This window comes from Natator depressus, chromosome 1 (assembly GCF_965152275.1).
Source record: "Natator depressus isolate rNatDep1 chromosome 1, rNatDep2.hap1, whole genome shotgun sequence".
NCBI classification, from domain to species: domain Eukaryota; kingdom Metazoa; phylum Chordata; order Testudines; family Cheloniidae; genus Natator; species Natator depressus.
The window spans coordinates 197,930,946-197,955,185 of record NC_134234.1 but is presented as its reverse complement, the minus strand read 5'-3'; the positions used below and the strand labels follow the sequence as shown (position 1 = coordinate 197,955,185).

The following is a 24,240-nucleotide window of genomic DNA, read 5'->3' as shown; positions in this document are numbered from 1 at the left end:
GCTTGGGTGTGTTGAACTGGTGCAACTCCGCGGGTGGCCGGCGCCACGCACGCTTGCTCCGGTTTAACGTCGCTGTCTCCTCGCACCGCCGCAGGCCCCGCTGGTGGCTTTTGAAAGGCACAAAGGGGAGGGATCTGCCCAGCAAAGCAGCAGCTGATGAGCAAGACAAAGCGCGTCCCTGCGGGTACCGGTTTGCCAGGGGCAGCTTGCAAAATCAGAACTGTTCAGCGGAAGTCTGTAGACAAAAGGCTGTCGGAGAATCCGACCAGCAGCTGCAACAGAGAGGAGCAACTACAACTATCCTTCCTGCTCAGTATACGGTCCTGGGAAGTTCTTGGTTCCATAGACATTCATAGTGTGGCCACAAACACAAGCCAAAGTATTTCAATCAGTAGTAGACAAGCACCAGTCTTGCATCCTAACTGCTAAAAACTAGCTGCCTTTACCCGTATGCTTACCAGACGACAGGCAGGCTGGCCGCCAATAGAAAAGGAGTGGGAGATAATGCCCCAATAATTGTCACGGACTTGGCTCACTGCAGCTAGTGGATACAGAGTAAGGCACTGAGCTCCCGCTTTCATTGCCACACAGTGTACACGTCTGCAGCGCCATCTACGCTACAACTGCATCAGGGAGCTGGTAACAACGGTGGTCCTTTGGTTGTAACAGCTCTAGTTTACAACACAGACAAGACCATAACTATGAGGCTGCTTATAAAACACTCAGCATTCCATCTACACTGGAAAATGGACTGGGTCAGGGACAATTATAACCAGGTCCCCTGACACAGTTCATAGTTGTAGTGTAAACAGGACACTAGTTTTTGCAGGCTATAGTCCTGTTTGAAAGGAACTCCAAAATACAATATACACTGGTCAGTAAATGGGTTTGTAGCACAGTGATGCACTGCATACACTGGCCAGGGAAATTGTGGCCCTTCCTCCACAACAAAACAGCCAATTTTCACATACTTGTAACCCAGCCATGTTATAATATAGTTTCTTCTTGCTTGTATGAACATAAAACCAAAACCATGACAATCACATCAGGGAACTACCTTTGAGGGTTAAAATACACATCCCTCACATATTTAATGGGTTGTTTTGCTGTCCACAAAGACATGAAAACCATAACACAGCTGGGGTACAAGCATGTTTTTCAAGCATGATTAAACATGCCAGTTTCTGTAATGTAGAGTTGGCAATGTTGCAGCAGCAGCCATGGTTAACCCTGGTTTAGGTTTTTTAGGAAGTTGCTAACAGGGCTTCCCCCAACCAATAAGGGCCCCCTGAATTTTGGTTTCTAATCTGGCCCTTTCCCAATGGTCTGTTATCATTGCTGGGTATCACACCAAGGATTGAAGGAACAATTTCTTTTGGAGTGCTGAAATTTCATTAGGCAAGCTGAACAGATGTGGTGGGGTGAGGGGGAGGAATTAGCAGAGCCCATCAGTGTGCAGAACAATTTAATAAGAGATTAAACATGGAGCTCTTTTACTTTGAGTGAAACAAACAAATGCAATCTTAAAAAAATAAATATGGGTATTTCAAACTGCTGACTTGATTTACACAATATGTATGTCTATGAAGGAGCATATGAATATCCTGGATATGTGAAATCACTGCCTGCTGTTATTTCTTTACAGAACATCCCCCGTCCTGCCCCCGCTGTAGCTTAGTGCCACTGATTCTTCAAATCAATATAAAAGAGTTCAGTTTTAATTAGATACAATCATTACTGTGCTGAGGTTGCACTTCTCTGTAATTTGCACATCACAGTTACACAGTACAGTATAATGTTCTCACTCATTCACACCTCTGGCTTGTTCACAAGAAAACCAGATGTATGGGGGTGGTGGGTAGAGATTCTCAGAGTTACGGACCTCAGAACCTGCCCTGTTTTATCCAGAGGTCTGTATTAGCTGCACCAGCAGCTGCTGAACAAAAAATAGTAAAAAGCTCTGAGACAACAGAATGTCAAAACCCCCACCCCCAAACAGACATGCAGCATCTTCATTCTCATGACATCTTGAGTTGTGGGTGTTGGTAATGTTAACTCTCAGTCTCATCACTCTTGGTCTTGTTCAGGTGATCAAAGCTTCTCTGAAGCATAGAAAGGGAGCTCTTCAGCTGTGGAGATACAACCCCCGGCCCCCAAAAGTATATAAATTATGCTGTTGCAAGGATGAGATGTAAATGTTTTATTTTTACATTCAGAAGAATTTCCTCCCACCCTTTCATATTAACAGTAGTTTGCAGTAAACCATTTAGAATCAACCGTAGAATCATAGAATATCAGGGTTGGAAGGGACCTCAGGAGGTCATCTAGTCCAACCCCCTGCTCAAAGCAGGACCAGTCCCCAACTAAATCATCCCAGCCAGGGCTTTGTCAAGCCTGACCTTAAAAACCTCTAAGGAAGGAGATTCCACCACCTTCCTAGGTAACCCATTCCAGTGCTTCACCACCCTCCTAATGAAAGAGTTTTTCCTAATAGCCAACCTAAACCTCCCCCACTGCAACTTGAGACCATTACTCCTCATTCTGTTATCTGGTACCGCTGAGAACAGTCGAGATCCATCCTCCATGGAACCCCCTTTCAGGTAACTGAAAGCAGCTATCAAATCCCCCCTCACTCTTCTTTTCTGCAGACTAAATAATCCCAGTTCCCTCAGCCTCTCCTCATAAGTCATGTGCTTCAGCCCCCTAATCATTCTTGTTGCCCTCCGCTGCCAATTTTTCCACATCCTTCTTGTAGCGTGGGGCCCAAAACTGGACACAGTACTCCAGATGAGGCCTCACCAATGCCGAATAGAGGGGAATGATCACGTCCCTCGATCTGCTGGCAATGCTCCTACCTATACAGCCCAAAATGCCGTTAGCCTTCTTGGCAACAAGAGCACACTGTTGACTCATATCCAGTTTCTCGTCCACTGTAACCCCTAGGTCCTTTTCTGCAGAACTGCTGCCTAGCCACTCGGTCCCAAGTCTGTAGCGGTGCATGGGATTCTTCCATCCTAAGTGCAGGACTCTGCACTTGTCCTTGTTGAGCCTCATCAGATTTCTTTTGGCCCAATCCTCTCCTCCCAGTTTAGTGTCATCTGCAAACTTGCTGAGGGTGCAATCCACACCATCCTCCAGATCTTTAATGAAGATTTGAACAAAACTGGCCCCAGGATCGACCCTCGGTTTGATACCAGCTGCCAACTAGACATGGACCTGTTGATCACTATCCATTGAGCCCGATGATCTAGCCAGCTTTCTATCCACCTTATAGTCCATTCATCCAGCCCATACTTCTTTTAATGTGCTGGCAAGAATACTGTGGGACACCATATCAAAAGCTTTGCTAAAGTCAAGGAATAACATGTCCACTGCTTTCCCCTCATCCACAGAACCACTTATCTCGTCATAGAAGGCAATTAGATTAGTCAGGCATGACTTGCCCTTGGTGAATCCATGCTGACTGTTCCTGATCACTTTCCTCTCCTCTAAGTGCTTCAGAACTGATTCCTTGAGGACCTGCTCCATGATTTTTCCAGGGATTTATATTACAGCTGCTAGGCAAGCACAGTACACAGCATAGACTGTCATTTCTACATAGTTACAGAGCTGTCCTAAATTCTGTTACCCTGCTAGACTATGTTGCACTGGCTACATTGCAAGAAAGAAACCATCACATTGTCACTTTTAACATAGTTGTTGCATATGTCAAATACTGAAAGGAACACCCCAACAAGATGTGCACTATAATATAGGCATGATGCCTTCAGTGTGCTCCGAGGACAAGGATGAATGCAGAAAACTGCCAGCACTCAGAAAGGGCACAATATTATAGCAATCTAAAGTGTACCATGACTTGCACAGGAAAAAAGTGGTGGGTGATTTATTTTTTTTAAGATAGGAAATGTGGTTAAATTCTCACTCAATATAGTTCAATATTTAATTTTCTATGTTCTTTAAAAATACCATTTTAGCTATTTGGAATTAACTACTGTCAGAATGGTAGGAAGTTAGGAAAATAGGAGAGTCAGAGTCAGAAAGAGAAGAAAAAAAATAATTAAGTTAAAAAGGTTAATAGGCTAAAAAGTTTTAAAAAATGAAATCAATCAATTTTGCGATCTTTCATTTGCTAAGCCATGGCTTCTCAATCCAGCGGTCAGAAATGTGTCTGCACCCTCCTTGTTTTTATAGCTAGATGGAAGTGGGGCAGGTCCCCAAACTTTTCCAGTTAGAATATAGGGTTATGGTATGGAAAAAGTTTGAAAACCACAGTGTTATGCAACTGGAGGAGCCTGGAAAGGAGGAAGGATGAAAGGAATGATCCCACAAATATCTGCTCTCCCTCAAACTCCCTTATCAGATATTTTTAAAATGTGGAGTTTTTAAAATAAAAACTGAAATGGAGACAGAGCCAAATATCTGCACACTGATGCCACTGCAGGTGAAGCCAGCTCATCTTCACCTGTTGCCATCTTACATACATGTAGAGCAAGAGGGATGACCACTTAAAAGCCTGTGGCACGCTACACAAAAAAAAATCCTCGGAGCAAATTGAGCAATTGCCCAGTTCTCTCAGAAAGAAGAGAATGGAGCCATTCAAAAGTAATCCTATCTTAGCTTTTCATGGGTTCACAAATGCACCAAAGCCACCTCATAACCAACATCAAAGGTATTTGATGGATGTAAAAGGATCAGCATGGATACTTGATCTTTGTCCATCGCAAGGGGGAGATCACAGAATCATAGAAACGTATGACTGGAAGGGACCTTGAGAGGTCATCCAGTCCATCCCCCTGCTCAGAGGTAGGACCAGGTAAACCTAGACCATCCCTGACAGGTGTTTGTCCAACCTGTTCTTAAAACCTCCAATGATGGGGATTCCATAACTTCCCTTGGAAGCCTACTATAGAGCTTAACTACCGTTTATAGTTTGAAAGCTTTCCCTAATATCTAACCAAAATTTCCCTTGCTGCAGGTTAAGTCCATTACTTCTTGCCTAACCTTCAGTAGATATGGAGAACAATTAATTCCTGTCCTCTTTATAACAGCCCATAGCATATTTGAAGACTGTTATAAGGTCCCCCTTTGGGTTTCTTTTTTCAAGACTCAAAACAAAACAAAACAAAAAAACTAAGTATATTTAAACGTTTCCTAATAGATCATGTGTTCTAAACCTTTTATCATTTTTGTTGCTCTCCTATGGACTCTTTCTTAAAGTGTAGCACCCAGAACTGGACAGAGTACTCCAGCTGAGGCCTCACCAGTGATGAATAGAGCAGAACAATTACCTCCTGTGTCTTACACACAAAACTCCTGTGTCTACACCTCAGAATTATATTAGCCTTTTTCACAACTGTATCCGAGGTCCTGTCCACACTGTGGCTTTTAACAGTGTTTGAAACCATTCCCAAACAAGCTTACAGCCAATGGCTTCATTTATGATCATCTTCCAGCAAGACCAACACAGTCTCTGTACTCTATTCAAGCTTAAAATGAAACTGACAGTCGTCAAGGAAGTCTGTGGTCTCCAGGTAACACCAGAGCTGCCTCACCACAACTTTCACCAAAACAAGGAAGCAAAGTTAGAAACAAAGATATCATTGGAAAGGATTATCAGTATCAAGAGGGGGTTCTTAAGTGTGGGCCTAAATCACCAGTTTGTGAGATGCTGGTGCCTTTCCTGCCTGATGGTCTCCCACCAACAAGCGGACCAAATATTCTTCCACTAGGATGTGCAGTTCAAAGCCCCGGGGCATCCTAGAACTTCACTTAGCAAGACAGGCTGAGTTTCAGCCTGAGAAGACTTCTTGTTTGTCTCCACTCCTGCATTGATTGCTCTCAGAAAGGCAGCCAATCCAATCTGAATCCAATTATCTTGAGGTAGGCAGATAACTCCTCACAGCATGAAATTTTCCACTGTGTATCCAAGTCCCACTCTTCTTACAAACACCTTTCATTTGGAAACAACTTGAAATCCAGTGGCTGTATGATTCTTCCTGCCAGGACTTTATCGCTAGGCCATACTAGCATAGAAGCAAACTCAAATCTACCTGCCTACGTTCCCTTTTTAAACATTTTAGTATGATATGCCTCAAGCTCCTGGACTCCCAGAGTTAGCTATCCTGGCAAATATGATTTCTGCCTTAGCACAGGGTGATCCAAAGGAGCAGAACTATACATTATGGGAGAAAAAATTTTAAAGGAAAATTTAGACAATGAAGATTTGCTATTTGTTAGATTTACCAGGCTGTGGAACAGTCTCCTAAAAATAGTGTTGAAACCCGGTCATAGGAAGCTGAACTAGGCAAACCAATGGGGCATGCACTCTAGGGAAGAATCCAGCACTGGCAGGAGGAGGGACTAAATTATTTAATAGGTGTGCTCCGCTTCTAATTTTTATGATTCTTCAAAGTGCAATGAATATATCAAATCAATGTTTTTTTCTATTTCTTCTTCTGCTCTAGGCAAACAAACAAATATGGAGTGCTCAGGAAACAGGCAATTTGTACAGAAAGACAAATGAAGCCCAGCAAAAGAAAAGGGGCAAGGCCTGAAAATATTGCCACTTTCTTACACATCCTGCTGCAGCTTTGTTCTTCCTGAAGTCAGGTAGCCGCAGACCGGCTCATTTATTTCATAGAGCAAGACATTTTTTAAAGGGGATTTTAAAACTTTTGAAAAATGACCTCTATTTTTTTGTTTCCTCACAGCTACCTCAGAAGCGACAAAAGCGTGTGTGGGAAGGAAGCCTACCTGTTCAAGCATTGCAATAGAGTCTTGCAGCACCCCCTTCACCTGCCGGACCTGTTCCTTGTCACGCTGAGGGATATCCTCTCTGGACACCATGTCAGGGACTAAGCTGAAAAGGGAACATGATGAGAATCATCAATACCATGGAATAAACATCTGTACATCCATACCCAGCAAGCACTGGTCTCTACCTGCACTCATTAGCACTTTTAAAGCCAGGACCGCATTCAGACTGTGTACAGTTACATTTGAAACTATGTTACCACTTTCTTAGAGATGTTGCCTTAGTGCATTTGTACACACTGGACACTAAGAGGAAACATGCATTGTAATTAACAAACTGAATTCCTCAGGTTTCTAAACAGGAGTAAAATCTTTCATCTGAAGGAAAGTTAAAGTGATCTAGTTCTTCTGCCAGTCTTATGTTGCAAAGGTCTGTCCTAGCACAAAATTAGAAGGACTGCCATTCTCTGTCCCTGCTAAAGATTAGGTTAGATTTTGAAACTCTGTCTTTCAATGCTATGTCCAACAGAGGTGAAGCAAGACAGGTATCAAGGTCTGCATTAAACAAATAGAAGCGGGGTAGCCAAAAGTGTCAAAGTCATGAACATATCAGCCCTCACACTAAAATCCTTTAAATATAGAGACACCGCTTCCCAAATTGTCTCCTCCAAGTCAGATACACAAACCTAGTTATTGAGAATATCAAGTCCGTTTGCAAATGTTGTAATGCATTTAATTGGATAACATGTTCACAGTGTTGGAAGATGTAAAGCACAACAGAAGTGCTAAAATGTTAAATTACATCACGCTCCAAAACTGGTACTTCATCCTTTTAAAAAGTGAGCGGGACATGAACTTTGAGATATTTGTACCTTGCAGGGATCAGCAGAAAGGAGGAGGCTATAATTCTGTGTAGATCTCCATGAGACAAGATGGAGAAAAACAGCAGGGTAGACTGTGCAGAAAAAGGGCAGGCTAATTCTAAAATATCTTGGAGAGGAAGAAAGCCAGTAGTGCAATGTGAAGCCATTTGCTGGACAGCAGTGTCAACTGTAAAAGGGCTACAGGTTACAAAAGTATTTAAAGATTTGCCTCCTGAAATCTGCTTGTTATGAGTCCAATCCAAGTTATCAGGTTCTTATATCTGGATGAAGATGAGGAATTCACTCACTTTAAAGACTTCTCATCCTGAAGGTGGACCCGGTAAAATGATTGAGCTGCACGCTCTATCTTTGATAGTTTAAGGAAGAGAGTCACATTCAGCAAAACCAAGAGCAGCAAACTGTATAAAGAAAATCAGACTGGTTTAATCATTGCTATCATTTTGCTTCTGCAGCGTTACTTGGGCCATGATGGCCAGAATGAATAATGTTCTATCCTATCTGAACAAACTCTCAGGAAAGAACCTGAGAAAGCATCATGCAGGACTTTAAGGTATCAAGAGCATCTGAGTGGGATGTATTAGGCTGTGAAACAGTCTTTCAAAGGAAGTGGTGGAAGTCTCACCCTTTGGCATTTTTAAAACTAGAGTGGATGAATACTAGAAAATGTACTGCGTGAACAATCATGAACTAGCAGCAGCACCGACTAGTTCAACCACTCACATTTTTCATTCTACATACAACGCAGTAATTGAGCTCCTCCCCTGGAGTCTTCCTCCCATTCCCCTGGATGCACGGTGACCACCCTGATCGCCTGCCCCTCAGGCCAGCCCTGATTAGGACCCCACTGTGCTAATGCCATGTAAACACAAAGAAAGAGAGAGTCCCCTTACAATCTAAGAAAATAATGAGTAACAAAGGGTTCTACTCTGAAGACCACTGAAGTTGACCTCACTTGGGGCCCATATACCACAGGCTGCATGAATCGTCTTTTTCTGCTTCCCTATAGGTGTAAATACGATTACCTCTCAGACATCAGTCAAATTGTGGTTTAACCTCAGTGAGTACTTACAAGATGCTCATTATCACAATGATGGCTGTGGTCTTCCTTGCAGCATCCCTTTTCCTTCCTGTAGGGAATGGAAAAGATCAGGTTAGAAATGCGCAACATTAATTCTCCTAAAGAGGAGTCTACAATGCACAGCAAGTGGTGGATTAGATGGCAGCCCCGATGGACAGTCACACCAGCTGTGTGCAGTCTGGGATGCCTATTTATGCACATAACAGAAACTATTTCTCTGTCCATCCCAATGGAGGAATCAGCTGGAGAATCAAGTTTATATGTCCATCTCTTATGCTAATGCAAAGCAGTGCTGTGAAGTATGTTCCTGAGTTAGGCTTGTTCTACACTTAAAACTTAGATTGACCTAGCTATGTTGCTCAGGGGTGTGAAAAATTCATGCCCTTCAGAAACACAGTTAAGCTACACTAAACCTTGATGCAGACATCGCTAGGTCAGCATAAGAATTTTTCTATCGACCTAGCTACTGCCTTTTGAGTGGGTGGGTTTACTGTAACGACCAAAAAAAACCCTTCTGTAAGTGTAGCAAGTGTCTACTCTACAGCAGCACCACCGCAGCTCTGCTATGTGGACAGCCTTAGACAAAGCAGCTCCCAGTGGGTACTCACTTCCACATGCCTACCTGATCACACTGCCAATGCTGCATACCAGTGACCATTCTGGTCACATGGCCAATGCCGCATACCAATGACCATTCCAGTTTCTTTTCTTGTCTATAGAACCAAAAGTCAACCTGGTTTCAGGAATTATCATCCTGCAGAAAACACTTTAAATTCAGCTGAGTGCAAAAGCATTCCCCATTGGACACCTCTGGGAATTTGATATTGGCATAGGGCAGGATGAAGTGTACATTTTCTCTCAAACTAAAAGGGTGTCACCCACCACTACCGACTGGTTAACCTAGAATTGTGTAAGTTACCTGATCTCCTACAATAGTTCCTAACATTCAGATTTCCTGGCCTGGCAAAGGGACATACATTAAGGCTGCAACATGCACGGAGACAAAAGCACTCACCTGGAAAGCTGGAGCAATGGTGGCAGATTAGGAATGTGGGAATTAACTCAGTTACATATGCTACTAACCCAAGTTTACTCTGATATTCTCAAGGGCTTTTTTCCTGGTTTAAGGTCTGTGTTCTCTGTTCAGTGGTTATAATTTAAGTTGTTTCATATAAGTCAGAGTTCTCTGGCACTCATTAGTGCACAGATGTTCCTTTTCTCTTTCAAAGTAGTTACTGTACGCCATGGCAAGTCAATCTGTCACGTCTAGTGGCAGGAAGGGGCAATAATGCTAGATGAGCTTCAGTGCCCCAGAAACGACTGAAGCAGCCAGAAGATTGAAAAAGAAGTCAGTTTAATTAAAAATACAAAACAAGATGATCATTTGGGATGATGAGTCCTGGGGGCAACTGTAAAATTGTAACCGTTTCAAGGACTGCATTCAGTTACCTGTTTAGTCAAAGTCCAAAAATTAAATGCTTTGGGATTTTGTGCAAGTTCTTAAAATCAGGTTGCATTGCTTTTTCCGTGCAAGCTTTGTGCTGCGTTTAGAGTTACCTTGGAGCAGAATACATTATAGATTGGACTTGAGTTCAGCAGATGCTTGTCACTGCAAAGAGGATCAGACATGCTCCAGATCCTGTATATCTAAGCTTTAGTATCGTAAAATAAACATGAACTATTAATCCAACTGTCTTTATCTAACTGGGTCTAACAAATACACATAGTGGCATCACATTTGTTCTGTTTTACTAATTAAAACACCCTCTCTAACTGCTGCTATACCCACCTACTACGTTGCCCTGGGACTCTAATCCAATGTCCCCAGAAGAGTGCTGTGAAGAACGCTTAGGAAGCAGCTCTGCCATATTCCGGTGTAAATTCCGTCGTCGTCTTCTTAGGGCAATAAGTTTCCCAGGATCTTCTATAGATTGGGTTATTGCATATTCTTCCATTAGCAGATCTGATTCTACAGTTGAAAATAAGTATTTATTTTTCCCTTTGCTTTTCAAATGGAAAGCTCACATTATCTGGCTATGATAGAGAAAACAACAGGCAAGGCAAACAAATCAATAGAGGCTGTTGTCTTCTAGAAAATATATATGATACATAAGAGATTCCTTAAACTGTACCATCGACTTGTACTACCATCATTACACTCGGTACTTTACAGGTATGAAATGTATACTTTTCCAGCACAGTACAGCTCAATGTATTTGCCAAGCACTGTTGCTTTCTTTCTCATAGCTACAACCAAGGAAGCACTTTGATTTAAATTGGAAATCAAATTAATGGATTTTTTTTTTTTGTATCCTCACACCTCCTCCTTGGGAGCTGACCCCCGTCCCCTGGACACAACACTATTGATTGCTAAGTGGAAAATTTTTGTAGGAGCCCTTTGATAACATACTGGAAGCACAATACAGTGGCACCCCAGAGTTAGCAATATATTGACCTAGGACAGGGGTGGGCAAACTACAGCCCGCGGGCTTTGGATCCGGCCCGTGGGATTGCCACCCCCATGGCACTGTGGGCCCCAGCACCACGTCCCTGCAACCCCTGGGGGAGGGGGCCAGAGGTCTGCGCACACTGCCCTTGTCTGTGGGTACCTCCCCCCGAAGCTCCCATTGTTGGATCATATTAAAGAAGTTCTGTATTAAAAAATCACAAATGAGTTTGATTCCCCATAGTTTAAATTCCAGGGTATTATTAATTAAGAGGTCTCTTGGTTTTTGGTACTGTTTCTCTCCCTCTCTGTGTGAAACTTGCAAGCTGCTAACTGTGTTAGTACATTCTAAGACAGAGTCAGTTCTCAAAGCAATTATTTGTAACAACTACTCCTCACACAGATTTCAGAGTAACAGCCATGTTAGTCTGTATCCGCAAAAAGAAAAGGAGGACTTGTGGCACCTTAGAGACTAACAAATTTATTTGAGCATAAGCTTTCGTGAGCTACAGCTCACTTCATCGGATGCACACAGAGAGAGACTCAAAGCAATACTCTGTAACAACAGAAACAGAACCTAGAGACTCCCCGCCCTTTTGTTGTATTCATCTCGCTTTGTTAACAATTGTGATTAAAATAGAGATAGAGGATGTATGTGGATGGATGCTTGGTGTGGATAATAACTGAATGATCAGGGAGGTGCCAGCCTAAGAATCCAGTGTACGTCGGCTGAAGAAGGCGTCAAGTGGAAATAACCAGAGGACCATTGGAGGGAAGACTGGAATCCACCCCACAGCCTCAAGGATGGGAGAAACAAAGAACAAGATAACATCTGGCAGCACGGAGCCATCAGGAATGTGCCATCTGCTGATTGATTCAGCAACAGCATGATGAAGCAATTCCCATAGACTGCCATAGGAATAAATTCTTATAAAAATGGACTCTAGAAAGTGAGAACTTTGGGGTCTGATTCTGCAAACCATCTTCCAGGAGCATCAGATGAGCATCTGACAAGGCCCTGCTCCTTCCTCATGTCCAGGCCACCTGGCCAGTGGCTTGGCATGAGCAACTCTAAGACTGGTAACTATATGATAACAACCTTGCAGAACCTGTGTGTGTGTATGAATGAATGTGTGAATAAATATGAGATTGAATGGAATGTTATAGCTATAACTAACTACTTACTATGATTCTTTCTATATTCACAATAAATGTGGCATTTTGCCTTTTCCCCTTTAATAAGATCCTGCTAGTTTTTATTTTATTGGCATAACACCATTGCCCGGGAACGGGGAACCATGGCCAATGGGAGATTCGGGGGAGGTACCCACAGGCAAGGGCAGCACGCTGAGCCCTCTACCCTCTCCTCCCCCAGGGGCCACAGGGACGTAGTGCCGGCCGCTTCCCGGAGTGGGGCTGGGGCTGGGGCTGGCAGGGAGCCTGCCCTGGCGCATGCTGCTGCCACCCTGGAGCGGCTCCAGATAAGCGGCGCCGGGCCAGAGCCCGAACCCCGAACTCCAACTCCCTGCCCTGAGCCCCCTGCATGCACCTCAACCCCCTGCCACACCCCGCACCCCTCCTGCACCCCAACCCCCTGCCCTGAGCCCCCTCCCACACTCTACACTCCCTCCTGCACCCCAACCCCCTGCCCTGAGCCCCCTCATACACCCCGCACCCCTCCTCTGCCTCAACCCCTTGCCCTGAGCCCCTTCCTGCTCACCGCACCCCCTCCCACACCACATTCGCTCCTGCACCCCAACCCCCTGCCTCAGCCCTACATTCATGGCCCTGCATGCAATTTCCCCACCCAGATGTGGCCTTCAGGCCAAAAAGTTTGCCCACCCCTGACCTAGGGGATTCTCTGACTTGAAGGAGGCACAAAGAGAATCTCACACTTTGTAAATTTATTTCTTGTAGAATCAGTTTCATGACCACTAAAATTTATCAGATCCATCCACAAAAAAGATTTCACCCTGTTACTACGAAAAGCAAATCCTCACCAAGTTGTTTGAAATTCTCCTCTATCCCGCTCCAGGTGTTCTTCTCAATCAGAGACTTGATGAGGCCCCATGGCTGCTTTTTGTATTTCACATCTGTGGAAAGCCTGCCACAGCACAGAATGGAATGGTAAAGTGAGTGATCAATGGTAAAGTTAGTGGTTGTCCATAATCCAAAACAGTCACTATTATAAATAGTCAAGACATTGTCAGGTGGCAGCACTCACACTGAACAGGTAGGGATTAGACATGGGTAGAGAAAAACTATAAACTGCATTGCAGCTAGAGCTCTGTGGGAACTTGAATTTCCATTTCACAGGACATTCCACAATTTCAAAATTTGCTTTAGTTCCCAATAAGAATGAAAACAAATGTTTATATCCCACAAAATAAATGTCGGAGGAAAAAATCCTTTTCAGGTAATTTGTAATGTTTCATTTTGACTTTGACTTTTTTTATATAATTTTAAATAAATTTCAAAACAAAAAAAAGTTAAAATGTTCCATTCTGAAAATGTCAAAATGTAACGTCTTTGACCTTGTCAAAATGCTTTTCTCTCCCCCAGTTGTTTTAAACAGATTTTTGTTGCAATTAACACGTTCCCTTGGGAAGTTTCTGGTTTGATGAAAGCATTTTCCAACAGAAGAAACTTTATCAGAAATGTTTCAGAGTAGCAGCCGTGTTAGTCTGTATTCGCAAAAAGAAAAGGAGTTCTAGTGGCACATTAGAGACTAACCAATTTATTTGAGCATAAGCTTTCGTGAGCTACAGCTCACTTCATCGGATGCATTCAGTGGAAAATACAATGAGGAGATTTATATACATACAGAACATGAAAAAATGGGTGTTGTCATACACATTGTAAGGAGAGTGATTACTTAAGATGAGCTATTACCAGCAGGAGAGCGGGGGGCGGGGGAGAAAACGTTTTGTAGTGATAATCAAGGTGGGCCATTGCCAGCACTTTACAGGAACGTCTGAGGAGCAGTGGGGGTGGGGGAGGGGGGGATAAACATGGGGAAATAGTTTTACTTTGTGTAATGACCCATCCACTCCCAGTCTCTATTCAAGCCTAAGTTAATTGTATCCAGTTTGCAAATTAATTCCAATTCAGCAGTCTCTCGTTGGAGTCTGTTTTTGAAGTCTTTTTGTTGTAATATTGCGACCTTTAGGTCTATAATTGAGTGACCAGAGAGATTGAAGTGTTCTCCAACTGGTTTTTGAATGTTATAATTCTTGATGTCTGATTTGTGTCCATTTATTCTTTTATGTAGAGACTGTCCAGTTTGACCAATGTACATGGCAGAGGGGCATTGCTGGCACATGATGGCATATATCACATTGGTAGATGTGCAGGTGAACGAACCTCTGATAGCGTGGCTGATGTGATTAGGCCCTATGATGGTGTCCCCTGAATAGATATGTGGACACAGTTGGCAACGGGCTTTGTTGCAAGGATAGGTTCCTGGGTTAGTGGTTCTGTTGTGTGGGGTGTGGTTGCTGGTGAGTATTTGCTTCAGGTTGGGGGGGCTGTCTGTAGGCAAGGACTGGCCTGTCCCCCAAGATTTGTGAGAGTGATGGGTCGTCCTTCAGGATAGGTTGTAGATCCTTGATGATGCATTGGAGAGGTTTTAGTTGGGGGCTGAAGGTGATGGCTAGTGGCGTTCTGTTATTATCTTTGTTGGGCCTGTCCTGTAGTAGGTGACTTCTGGTACTCTTCTGGCTCTGTCAATTTGTTTCTTCACTTCAGCAGGTGGGTATTGTAGTTGTAAGAATGCTTGATAGAGATCTTGTAGGTGTTTGTCTCTGTCTGAGGGGTTGGAGCAAATGCAGTTGTATCGTAGAGCTTGGCTGTAGACGATGGATCGTGTGGTGTGGTCTGGGTGAAAGCTGGAGGCATGTAGGTAGGAATAGCGGTTAGTAGGTTTCCGGTATAGGGTGGTGTTTATGTGACCATCGCTTATTAGCACCATAGTGTCCAGGAAGTGGATCTCTTGGGTGGACTGGTCCAGGCTAAGGTTGATGGTCTACCAGCTCTAATTATAGGTCCTGGCCACTACTGTGCTAATAAGCAATGGTCACATAAACACTACCCTATACCGGAAACCTACTGACCGCTATAGTTACCCACATGCCCCCAGCTTCCATCCAGGATACACCACACGATCCATTGTCTACAGCAAAGCTTTAAGATACAACTGCATTTGCTCCAGTCCCTCAGACAGAGACAAACACCTACAAGATCTCTGTCAAGCATTCGTAAAACTACAATACCCACCTGCTGAAGTGAAAAAACAGATTGACAGAGCCAGAAGAGTCCCCAGAAGTCGCCTACTACAGGACAGGCCCAACGAAGAAAATAACAGAACGCCACTAGCTGTCACCTTCAGCCCCCAACTAAAACCTCTCCAGCGCATCATCAAAGATCTACAACCTATCCTGAAAAATGATCCCTCACTCTCACAGATCTTGGGAGACAGACCAGTCCTCGCCTACAGACAGCCCCCCAACCTGAAGCAAATACTCTCCAGCAACCACGCAACAAAAACACTAACCCAGGAACCTATCCTTGCAACAAGCCCAATGCCAACTCTGTCCACATATTTATTCAAGAGACACCATCATAGGACCTACTCACATTAACCACGCCATCAGGGGCTCGTTCACCTGCACATCTACCCATGTGATATATGCCATCATGTGCCAGCAATGCAGCTCTGCCATGTACATTGGCCAAACCGGACAGTCTCTACACAAAAGAATAAATGGATACAAATCTGACATCAGGAATTATAACATTCAAAAACCAGTAGGAGAACACTTCAACCTCTCTGGCCACTCAGTAACAGACTTAAAGGTGGCAATTTTACAACAGAAAAGCTTCAAAAACAGACTCCAAGGAGAAACTGCTGAGCTTGAATTAATATGCAAACTAGATACCATTAACCTGGGTTTGAATAGAGACTGGGAGTGGCTGGGTCATTACACATATTGAATCTATTTCCCCATGTTAAGTATCCTCACACCTTCTTGTCAAATGTCTAAATGGGCCATCTTGATTATCACTACAAAAGTTTTTTTCTCCTGCTGATAATAGCTCATCTTAATTAATTAGCCTCTTACAGTTGGTATGGCTACTTCCACCTTTTCATGTTCTGTGTGTGTGTGTGTGTACACACACACAAACACAAAATAATATATATATATTGTGACAGGGTCGGGCCAGATGGCTATAGGAGAGTAATAGAAGGCAGATATATTAGCCCCAGGCTAAGTAGGTCCCTTTTCCCTGAGTAAGGTAACAGGGAAGGTTCCAGAACAATCAGGAACCTTCTGGAGACAATTAAGACAGGCTGATTAGAACACCTGCAGCCAACCAAGAAGCTGCTAGAATCAATTAAGGCAGGCTACTCAGGGCACCTGGGTTTTAAAAAGGAGCTCACTTCAGTTTGTGGTGTGCATGTGAGGAGCTGGGAGCAAGAGGCACTAGGAGCTGAGAGTGAGAACGCGGACTGTCGGAGGACTGAGGTGTACAAGCATTATCAGACGCCAGGAGGAAGGTCCTATGGGGAGGATAAAGAAGGTGTTGGGAGGAGGCCATGGGGAAGTAGCCCAGGGAGTTGTAGCTGTCACACAGCTGTTCCAGGAGGCACTCTAAACAGCTGCATTCCACAGGGCCCTGGGCTGGAACCCGGAGTAGAGGGAGGGCCCAGGTTCCCCCCATATCCTCCCAACTCCTAGTCAGACACAGGAGGAGTCGACCTGGACTGTGGGTTCAGAAAAGCGGCCAAGCTGAGGGCTGCCGTGAAGCTCCAAGGCGAGCCAATCCACCAATAAGCGCAAGACCCACCAAGGTAGAGCAGGAACTTTGTCACTATATATATATAAATATATAATTACTATATGTTCCATTCTATGCATCCGATGAAGTGGGCTGTAGCCCACGAAAGCTTATGCTCAAATAAATTTGTTAGTCTCTAAGGTGCCACAAGTCCTCCTGTTCTTTTTAATTACAGCTCAGTGTTACATATGGTGTTACACACTGTATTTGCTATTGTCCTACACATACACTCTACATGCATTGCTTGTATATCCCTCTCCCCTTGACACGTTATGATCACCATACATCTGTATGAGAAGGACCAGAGGAGTCTCCCTTCAGAGCCAGTCAATGCTGCTTCGTAGGCCAGGTTTACACTACAGACCTATATCAGTATAATTGTATTGCTCAGGGGTCCCCTGAGTGAAGTAGTTATACCAACCTAACCCCCTGTGTAGACAGCGTATGTTGACGGGATAGCTTCTCTCAGACATAGCTACTGCCTCTCAGGGTGGTGAATTAACTATGCTAACAGAAGAAGCTCTCCCATTGGTGTAGTAGTGTCTTCACTAAAGTGGTGCAGCTGCGCTACTGTAGCGCTGTACATGAAGACAAGCCCTTACATCAGCTAGAAGGGTTGCTCAAGGCATTCAGTTTTCCCCAGGCACAGAGTTCACCCCTTTCCCTTCATACTCCCAGTGCCAGAGATCCCTGCCTAAAATCAAACCCAGGTTTCCCACACTGCAGTGTTGAGCATTAGCTGCTACTAGACCTATTCTCTTACACAGTGTGCTTCAGCGCCAAAAAGTGACTGTAAAAATGGTATTACGAGGGTTCATGTTCATTGTCTCAGTGATTTGCACATCAAATGTGCTCAGTTTATAAGATGATTTTCCTGACTCCCAAGTCTGCAAAGTCAGCTTGGGATCTGAGATTCAAGCTGGGTTCTCTCTATTGAGCACCATCACCACTAGTAGAGGTGGTGCAGGCCAAATTACACTTTCACTTACACCTGGGCAATTTAATAGCTTCAAGTTATGCCTTTGGCAATAACAACTGTGCAGGAGCATGCAGAGGTGTAATTTGTTGGTACTTGGTAAACAATTCCACGTAGAGTTCCCAAGGAGGAGTACAACCCAGCTCATTCTCTTGAAGCTACGTTGGCTGTGCAGGGCAGAAGAGTAAAACCTTATCTTTGTCACTAAAAGCCACCAGAGCTGACTAATACTTGCAGGAAACACATACAATGAATAAGAAGGGGCCATTTTTACATATTTTTCACAGTGGAACCACACTTCAAGGGAAGAAATTTGTGCAAAGAAATGCAACTTTTCCATGCTGTAGACACCTCTGTTAGTAAGTATACTTCAGTGCATACAGCATGGCTCTCCCGCCCCACCTGCTCCACACCACTCTGGCTCACCGTAATCTGCATTTCTGATTGCATGTGCGGGTGATGGAATATCTGTTCACAGTGTAGAAGTAATCATGATATGGGACATCATGCGTCAGCACCTCTGCGTCTACGCGATAAGACTGACCTTTCTGGCTCTGTTTATTCAGGGTCTACCCATAAAAAAAGAAGGGGAAAAAAGACATTTTAAATACCCTGTCTTAGTTCTCTTTCATTCAGTCTTTGGGTTCATCATGCCAGCAAAACTATCACCTAAAAGCTACTGGCAGTAGGGAAAGAATCTGAAATAGTTTGAGAAAATGAGATAGGTGGAGAACCCATGATGGTCACAGATAGGGGTCGGGGGTTGGCAACCACTGTCCTTCCCACATTGCCAAATGGGAGAAGGCTCCTAGTTAGCTCCCAGCAGGACAGGACAGTTTTAGTATGAAAGAGGAGGAGAACCACTGGTCTAGAACTCTCAGCGTGGGCCTGGGGGGCCAGTAATCCCTGAGTTCTAGTCCTGGCTCTGCCTCTAACTCACTGTGTGACCTCTGAATAGTCATTTCACTTCACTGTGTCTTAGTTTCCTTGTCTATAAAATAAGGCTCACACTTACTCCCGCAAGGATTGTGGGGAAGAAGTAAGGTTTACTAACCTCTCTGAAGATGAAAGGCACTATATAAGTGTTTATTAAAGATGAGGAGGGCAGCTGACCATCATCATTTAACTGCGGAGCCACATTCAAACTCCTAAACTCTGCAGTGTGGTCATTACTGTAGCAGATACTGAAGTGAGGGTTTCTCTCATTTTGGCACACATTGTGAATGCACACAGTACCTGCTTTTCTGTTGCAGTTGTGTACTTCCCAATGAGCGGATTGTTAATCATTATAGTGTAGGTGAGGGTCCTCAACTGATTGCCACTGCTGTCCATATTCCAAGGGGTTGATACAGCATCTAGTCACAAAATGTATAATTATTAATGTCCAACAATTGATAGGGAGCGGTCTCAATTCTTAACTTAGCTGAAAGTGGTTTCAGAGTGAACAGGTTAAAGGTCTGCTCCTCTCCTTCGTGAGTCCCTGTATGTTTACTATTTAACACAATGTAGAATCAGCTCATGTTACTAACTGAGGGATGCCAGAGAGCCTGATTCTCCCTTGCCTTGCACACCTTGCATCATCATTCACACCTGTCAGCAAAACACCATCACTCTGATCAGAGACCATTTCACACCAACTCTGAATACGTGTAAACAAGGACACGAAGGTAAGACAATGGAGAATGGGGCCTGAGTGTTTAGAGGTCAGAATTCAGAAGTGTGCTGGGGGAGGAGGGAAGGAATACTTCAACACACACTGTCTTGTCACTTTCTGCTTGTAACTCCTTCCTTGCTGTTGGACATAGAAGTTTTCCAGTGGAAAGGCCCACCTGGAACCAATCCAGATGGTTGGTAATTTACAAGAAGAGGGAAAAGTGAGAGAAGCGCTGGCCAGTATTTCTGGACTCTTATGTCCGCTAGATGCTAGAAGAGCAGAATAGATCATGGGAAAAATTAAAGAAAGGCTTTAAATGAAAAATTACACTGTGTTCTATCTGCCTAGGATGACTATAAGGTTCATTAGCATTAGTAAAAGAGATAGTTCTTGCTGATTAGCCTTAAAATCGGACACTGAACAAATATTACTCTCTTTCGGACTTTATCTTCTGTTTCTATGATCCCAATGAATAAAATTTACTTGCCCAGAAAATTAAAGCCTGTGAATGTTATTTAGGAGTATGCAATGATTTATTCTATGTGCAAATTGCATGGACTTTACTATTACTCGAGTATAACATGATTCAAAAAAAAAAAAAAAAAACTATTGAGCCAATACCCTAATCAATAAAGCAGAGACTTTAAATAATTTAATATGTGATTGATTTTAATGTTGTAATATTACAGTGTACAGTGAATGTTCTACTCCGAAAAGTGAATGTAAAGAGGGTATTGTTTCTGTGTTCATTGTCTCAATAACTCCAGAACAATCATGCTCATTTTATAAATAAAAATTGTTTTTCTGACGGTCCTGCACACTCACCCTCATATCTAAAAGTCAAGCTCATTTCTTTCTGACTCTTGTATAACCATTATTATTTTACAGCACCAAAAATATGCTAGGCAAAGTGCAGCACAGATAAAAAGATATGATCCCTGCTCTGAAGAAACTAAGATTTGATATTATCTAGGACACAATGGGTGGGGTTAAAACAATAAAGAGGGTGTGGGGTGAGGACAGACACAGGTTACAGCAGTAAAATCCATGAGGTTAATCAATCTAATCTTGTTCACACCTTGGTAGTTTAGTTACATCTCTTTTCATTTTGAATAAGGAAGATTATGTAAAAAAGATCCTGCCATTATTACTCCTGGCCAACCCTATTACCTTCACATTCTTCCCTCAGTTACGCTTGTGCTAGCTGTTGTCGTCAGTGAGGTAGCATAGGTGCAACTGATTAGTCCTGTCACTGGAACATAGCTAACAATTCTGATGCTGATGTAGTAAGTAGAAGAGACTCCAGCTCATTGTCCTAGAGCTGGACTTGGCAAAAAGTAGTAAAAGTGTAAATACTTATTACTTCAGTCAGAGCTTTGAGTCTTGACACACACACACAGAAGGAAAGGGCCCGTCTTACGTAGTCATTTTCAAAGCAGAACCTTATCTTTAAAAGCAGGTTTAATTCTCCCTTTATGGGCAGAATCTGTTGAGTTTTGGTTATTCATCTCCAACTACATTAACACTTCTCTCACCAAGATTGAGAATGTAATTTTTTCTAGCATAAATCTTTACGTGAACTGAAAGGGGAAACTATATTACCTACTATATTCCTGGTGTTGTGAAATTTCTTCACAAAATGGGAATTGGTGAAAAGCATTTCAAACATCTTGTCTGCGCTGATATTGAAAACTCTATTAATAAAGAGTCTCCCATGCAGGTCATTCTCAGGGACAGTCTCCTTGGCTGATAAGGAAATGGAGAGAGAACAGGTTAAGGAAATGGATGGGCCCCATCATCTGCCCACAGTAAAAAAAAGACATTTTTATGCTTGATCCTCTGTTGTGGCTCAACCAGTTACCAAACATTAATCCACACTTCTCTCCCACTCCCACAAACCTAACAGCACAGTATTTACCATTATGAGACAACCCAGAGCTGGTCTTCCAACCAGCCCCATCCACTATCTTTTCACCAGTACTTTTCCAGGTAGAAAGCCTCAGTTGGGGACAATCAGTCCCTTTCAATAGCATCACTTACTCCTTCAATAACATGGTCCCTGTCAGGTTAAAAATCTTTCTTAAATGCATTACTAGCCCTCCAAGAACCATCTGAGGGGATTAGAACAGAAGGAACACTATGTTATTGATTTACTTGTCACTATTCACTCTAGGCCAGCTGTTTGCCTTGTATACATCACTCAACTGGACAATGAAAATAGACAAGTCACTTTCATTTTTGTTGGTGTCAGTTTGGTTTTCAGCTTGCCATACTCTTGCAGGATGCTACCATGTTTGCTGTGTAAGTGCTGCAGGAGACTACTTGTAAAAACATATATTTCATTGGCTTTTTTTTTTTTTTTTTTGTAATTTGGAAAAAAAAAATATTGCTCCTAACAAAAAATACCTTCCTCACCTACCATCTGTCTCTGTATGAAGGGAATGTAAGGGGGTATGCTCCCACCCTGTAATCCTGGGTAGGGCACTGGTACCTGCCTTACCCTCCTCCCCCATTAACACAGAGCTGTGAGGAGATGCTTTCTCCTGCGCCTGCATCCACTCCTGCTGTCTCTATGGAGACCCAGTGCTGCTCCACTGCAGAGTTTCATTCTTTAGCTGCTGGGCTACTTGCTTTTGCCTTCACCCTCTGCTACCAGGCAGGAATGAGCTTTTGAGGTTTCAGATGTGATAGCGGGTGGGGGGGGGGGTGTTGTTCCTTTTAAGGGAGTCTGGTGTCCTTGGCAGCTCATAATCTATTCTCAACTTCCCGTCCCCCATGCCCTCCCCCTGAGAATGCTTTCAGCCAGCTAGTATTCTAGTCCTGTATCTGTCCCATTCAAAACTTCCAGTTGCGATATGCAGACAAGTGATCCAAAACAAAAATCACCTTTATGATACCATCACATTTTCACTTCTGGGGTCCTGAATTCAAAGTTGAACATCCTATTTACATCCCAAACAGGAGACTAAAATAAGGTTTACATAAACACACGCACTTCTCTTCCTGTGATATGTTCTGATTACAAAATATGCTTTTCCATTTGTAATTATAGGGTGGACCCAAAGATCAAGACTATGTTTACAGAGATGCCTAGTTAGCCAACCAATTCTGTAAAGTGATTACTCACTATGGTAAGAATTTTTCTGCGTTGAAATACATTACAAGGAGCCAGGACTTCGGGGAGTGTTTACAGCCTACACAATGACATTTACAATATTTACTCAGGGTAGAGGCCCATGTAAATGCCATCAGGGCCCAGACTTTGGGTGAGCTTTACATGTATCATGTTAGCTCTGACAGCTTTAACATCTAATCCTAACCCACTTCTAGCCTTTTGTACTGCCTATTTACCGTCCTCATAGAGAGAGAGCAAGCTTTATACAGTTTGGTATAAACATCCATTTTGAACAACTGGGTGCCAGCTGATTTACAGGGAGTCAGATACTTTATTTTATTAACATCTCCCAGAAAAAAAAAAACTACCTAAAATTTGTTGGTGCATAACAACTCATACTACTTATGCTGGTTACGAACCCTCATCCTCAAATGGTCTATATCATCCTTAATTAATCACCGCTAACCAGCATTTTACATTGACAGTGTCCCTTTCATAAATCTAATCATTTTTTTTTTTAAAGAGTAAGACGTAGTTTTAGTTATTGTTTCTGCCCCCAAATCTCTGACAAATTTACTGGGTTTGTATAATTACATGTAAAAGTGTTTCTCCCCCATTGCTGTGTGAATAGACCCACACAAACCCTGGAAGACTTGCGGGCTGTATAGGGAAACGTGAAACTGACGAAGACACAAAGTACAGTCAAAGGGACAAAGTAAACAGCTATGAAAACGGAGAGAAATATTTTTACCTCCAGACTCTCTGAACTCTTTGGAACACTTGGTGTTACAAGTAATGGTACTTTGTTGAAAAATTAAGTGTCGTCATTAATTTGAGGGATTGATAGAACATGAAGCAGCAGTCACTTTCTGTGTTAGGATTCAAACCTCATTCCTCTTTAAACACAGCTGCAGCCCTTTTTTTGCCACAGATTTATTTTTTGTTAATGCTCATATGGAGTTGATGCCTGTGAAAATGAGCTCCTGTTAAAACTGGTACAAGTTAGTAACAGTGGAAGCAGATGCTGTGCAAACATCCTCCAGGCAGTTCTGCCCATATTCTTCAATATTCACTTGTAAAAGTCCCTGCTCTTCCAGCCCTGTGCAGGACCATGTAGTGATAATCTGTCAGAGGCACATACCCCCTGTATGGACCCTAAACTCATTTTACTAACATCCTGGATCAGGCTTTGAAATAAAGATTCTACAAGTGAAAGGTTAGATTGCTAGCCTAATGTATCATTCTAGCTCCTCCAGTTTTTAAACCTGTAAGGCAAGTATATGGAGTGCAATTGCATGAATATTTTGGCCTGAATAGATTACATGAAAAAGTTATTGTATAACCAAAACCTAGCTAAACCCATCACCTCAAATGTCCTGGTTCCAACTGGAAACAGCATGCCTGGTTCTCTGGTACCCTCTACTTTGTGTGTTCATTCACACCAGTGCAAAGTGAATATAAAATGCTACCACTTGGACTTGGTAGTATTTGCAACA

At 43.1% G+C, this 24,240-nt stretch overlaps 1 protein-coding gene across 5 annotated transcripts in view; it reads right to left on the bottom strand.

Moving 5' to 3' along the window:
• Positions 1 to 1,442: 1,442 nt before the first annotated feature.
• The window catches only part of GRAMD1C (GRAM domain containing 1C), an 82,712-nt gene continuing 59,914 nt past the window's right edge, over positions 1,443 to 24,240 (bottom strand). For 3 of the 5 annotated variants that reach the window (XM_074974084.1, XM_074974093.1, XM_074974122.1), the window contains 9 exons: positions 21,232 to 21,375; positions 19,212 to 19,330; positions 18,402 to 18,544; positions 13,162 to 13,265; positions 10,505 to 10,684; positions 8,707 to 8,764; positions 7,925 to 8,035; positions 6,754 to 6,859; positions 1,443 to 2,129 (listed from right to left, as the gene is read on the bottom strand). In XM_074974084.1, coding sequence (XP_074830185.1) covers positions 2,052 to 2,129; positions 6,754 to 6,859; positions 7,925 to 8,035; positions 8,707 to 8,764; positions 10,505 to 10,684; positions 13,162 to 13,265; positions 18,402 to 18,544; positions 19,212 to 19,330; positions 21,232 to 21,375 — 1,043 coding nt within the window. In that variant the 3' untranslated portion in view covers positions 1,443 to 2,051. The remainder of the gene's footprint in view (positions 2,130 to 6,753; positions 6,860 to 7,924; positions 8,036 to 8,706; positions 8,765 to 10,504; positions 10,685 to 13,161; positions 13,266 to 18,401; positions 18,545 to 19,211; positions 19,331 to 21,231; positions 21,376 to 24,240) is intronic. The other 2 variants (XM_074974111.1, XM_074974102.1) reach the window with 2 other exon arrangements.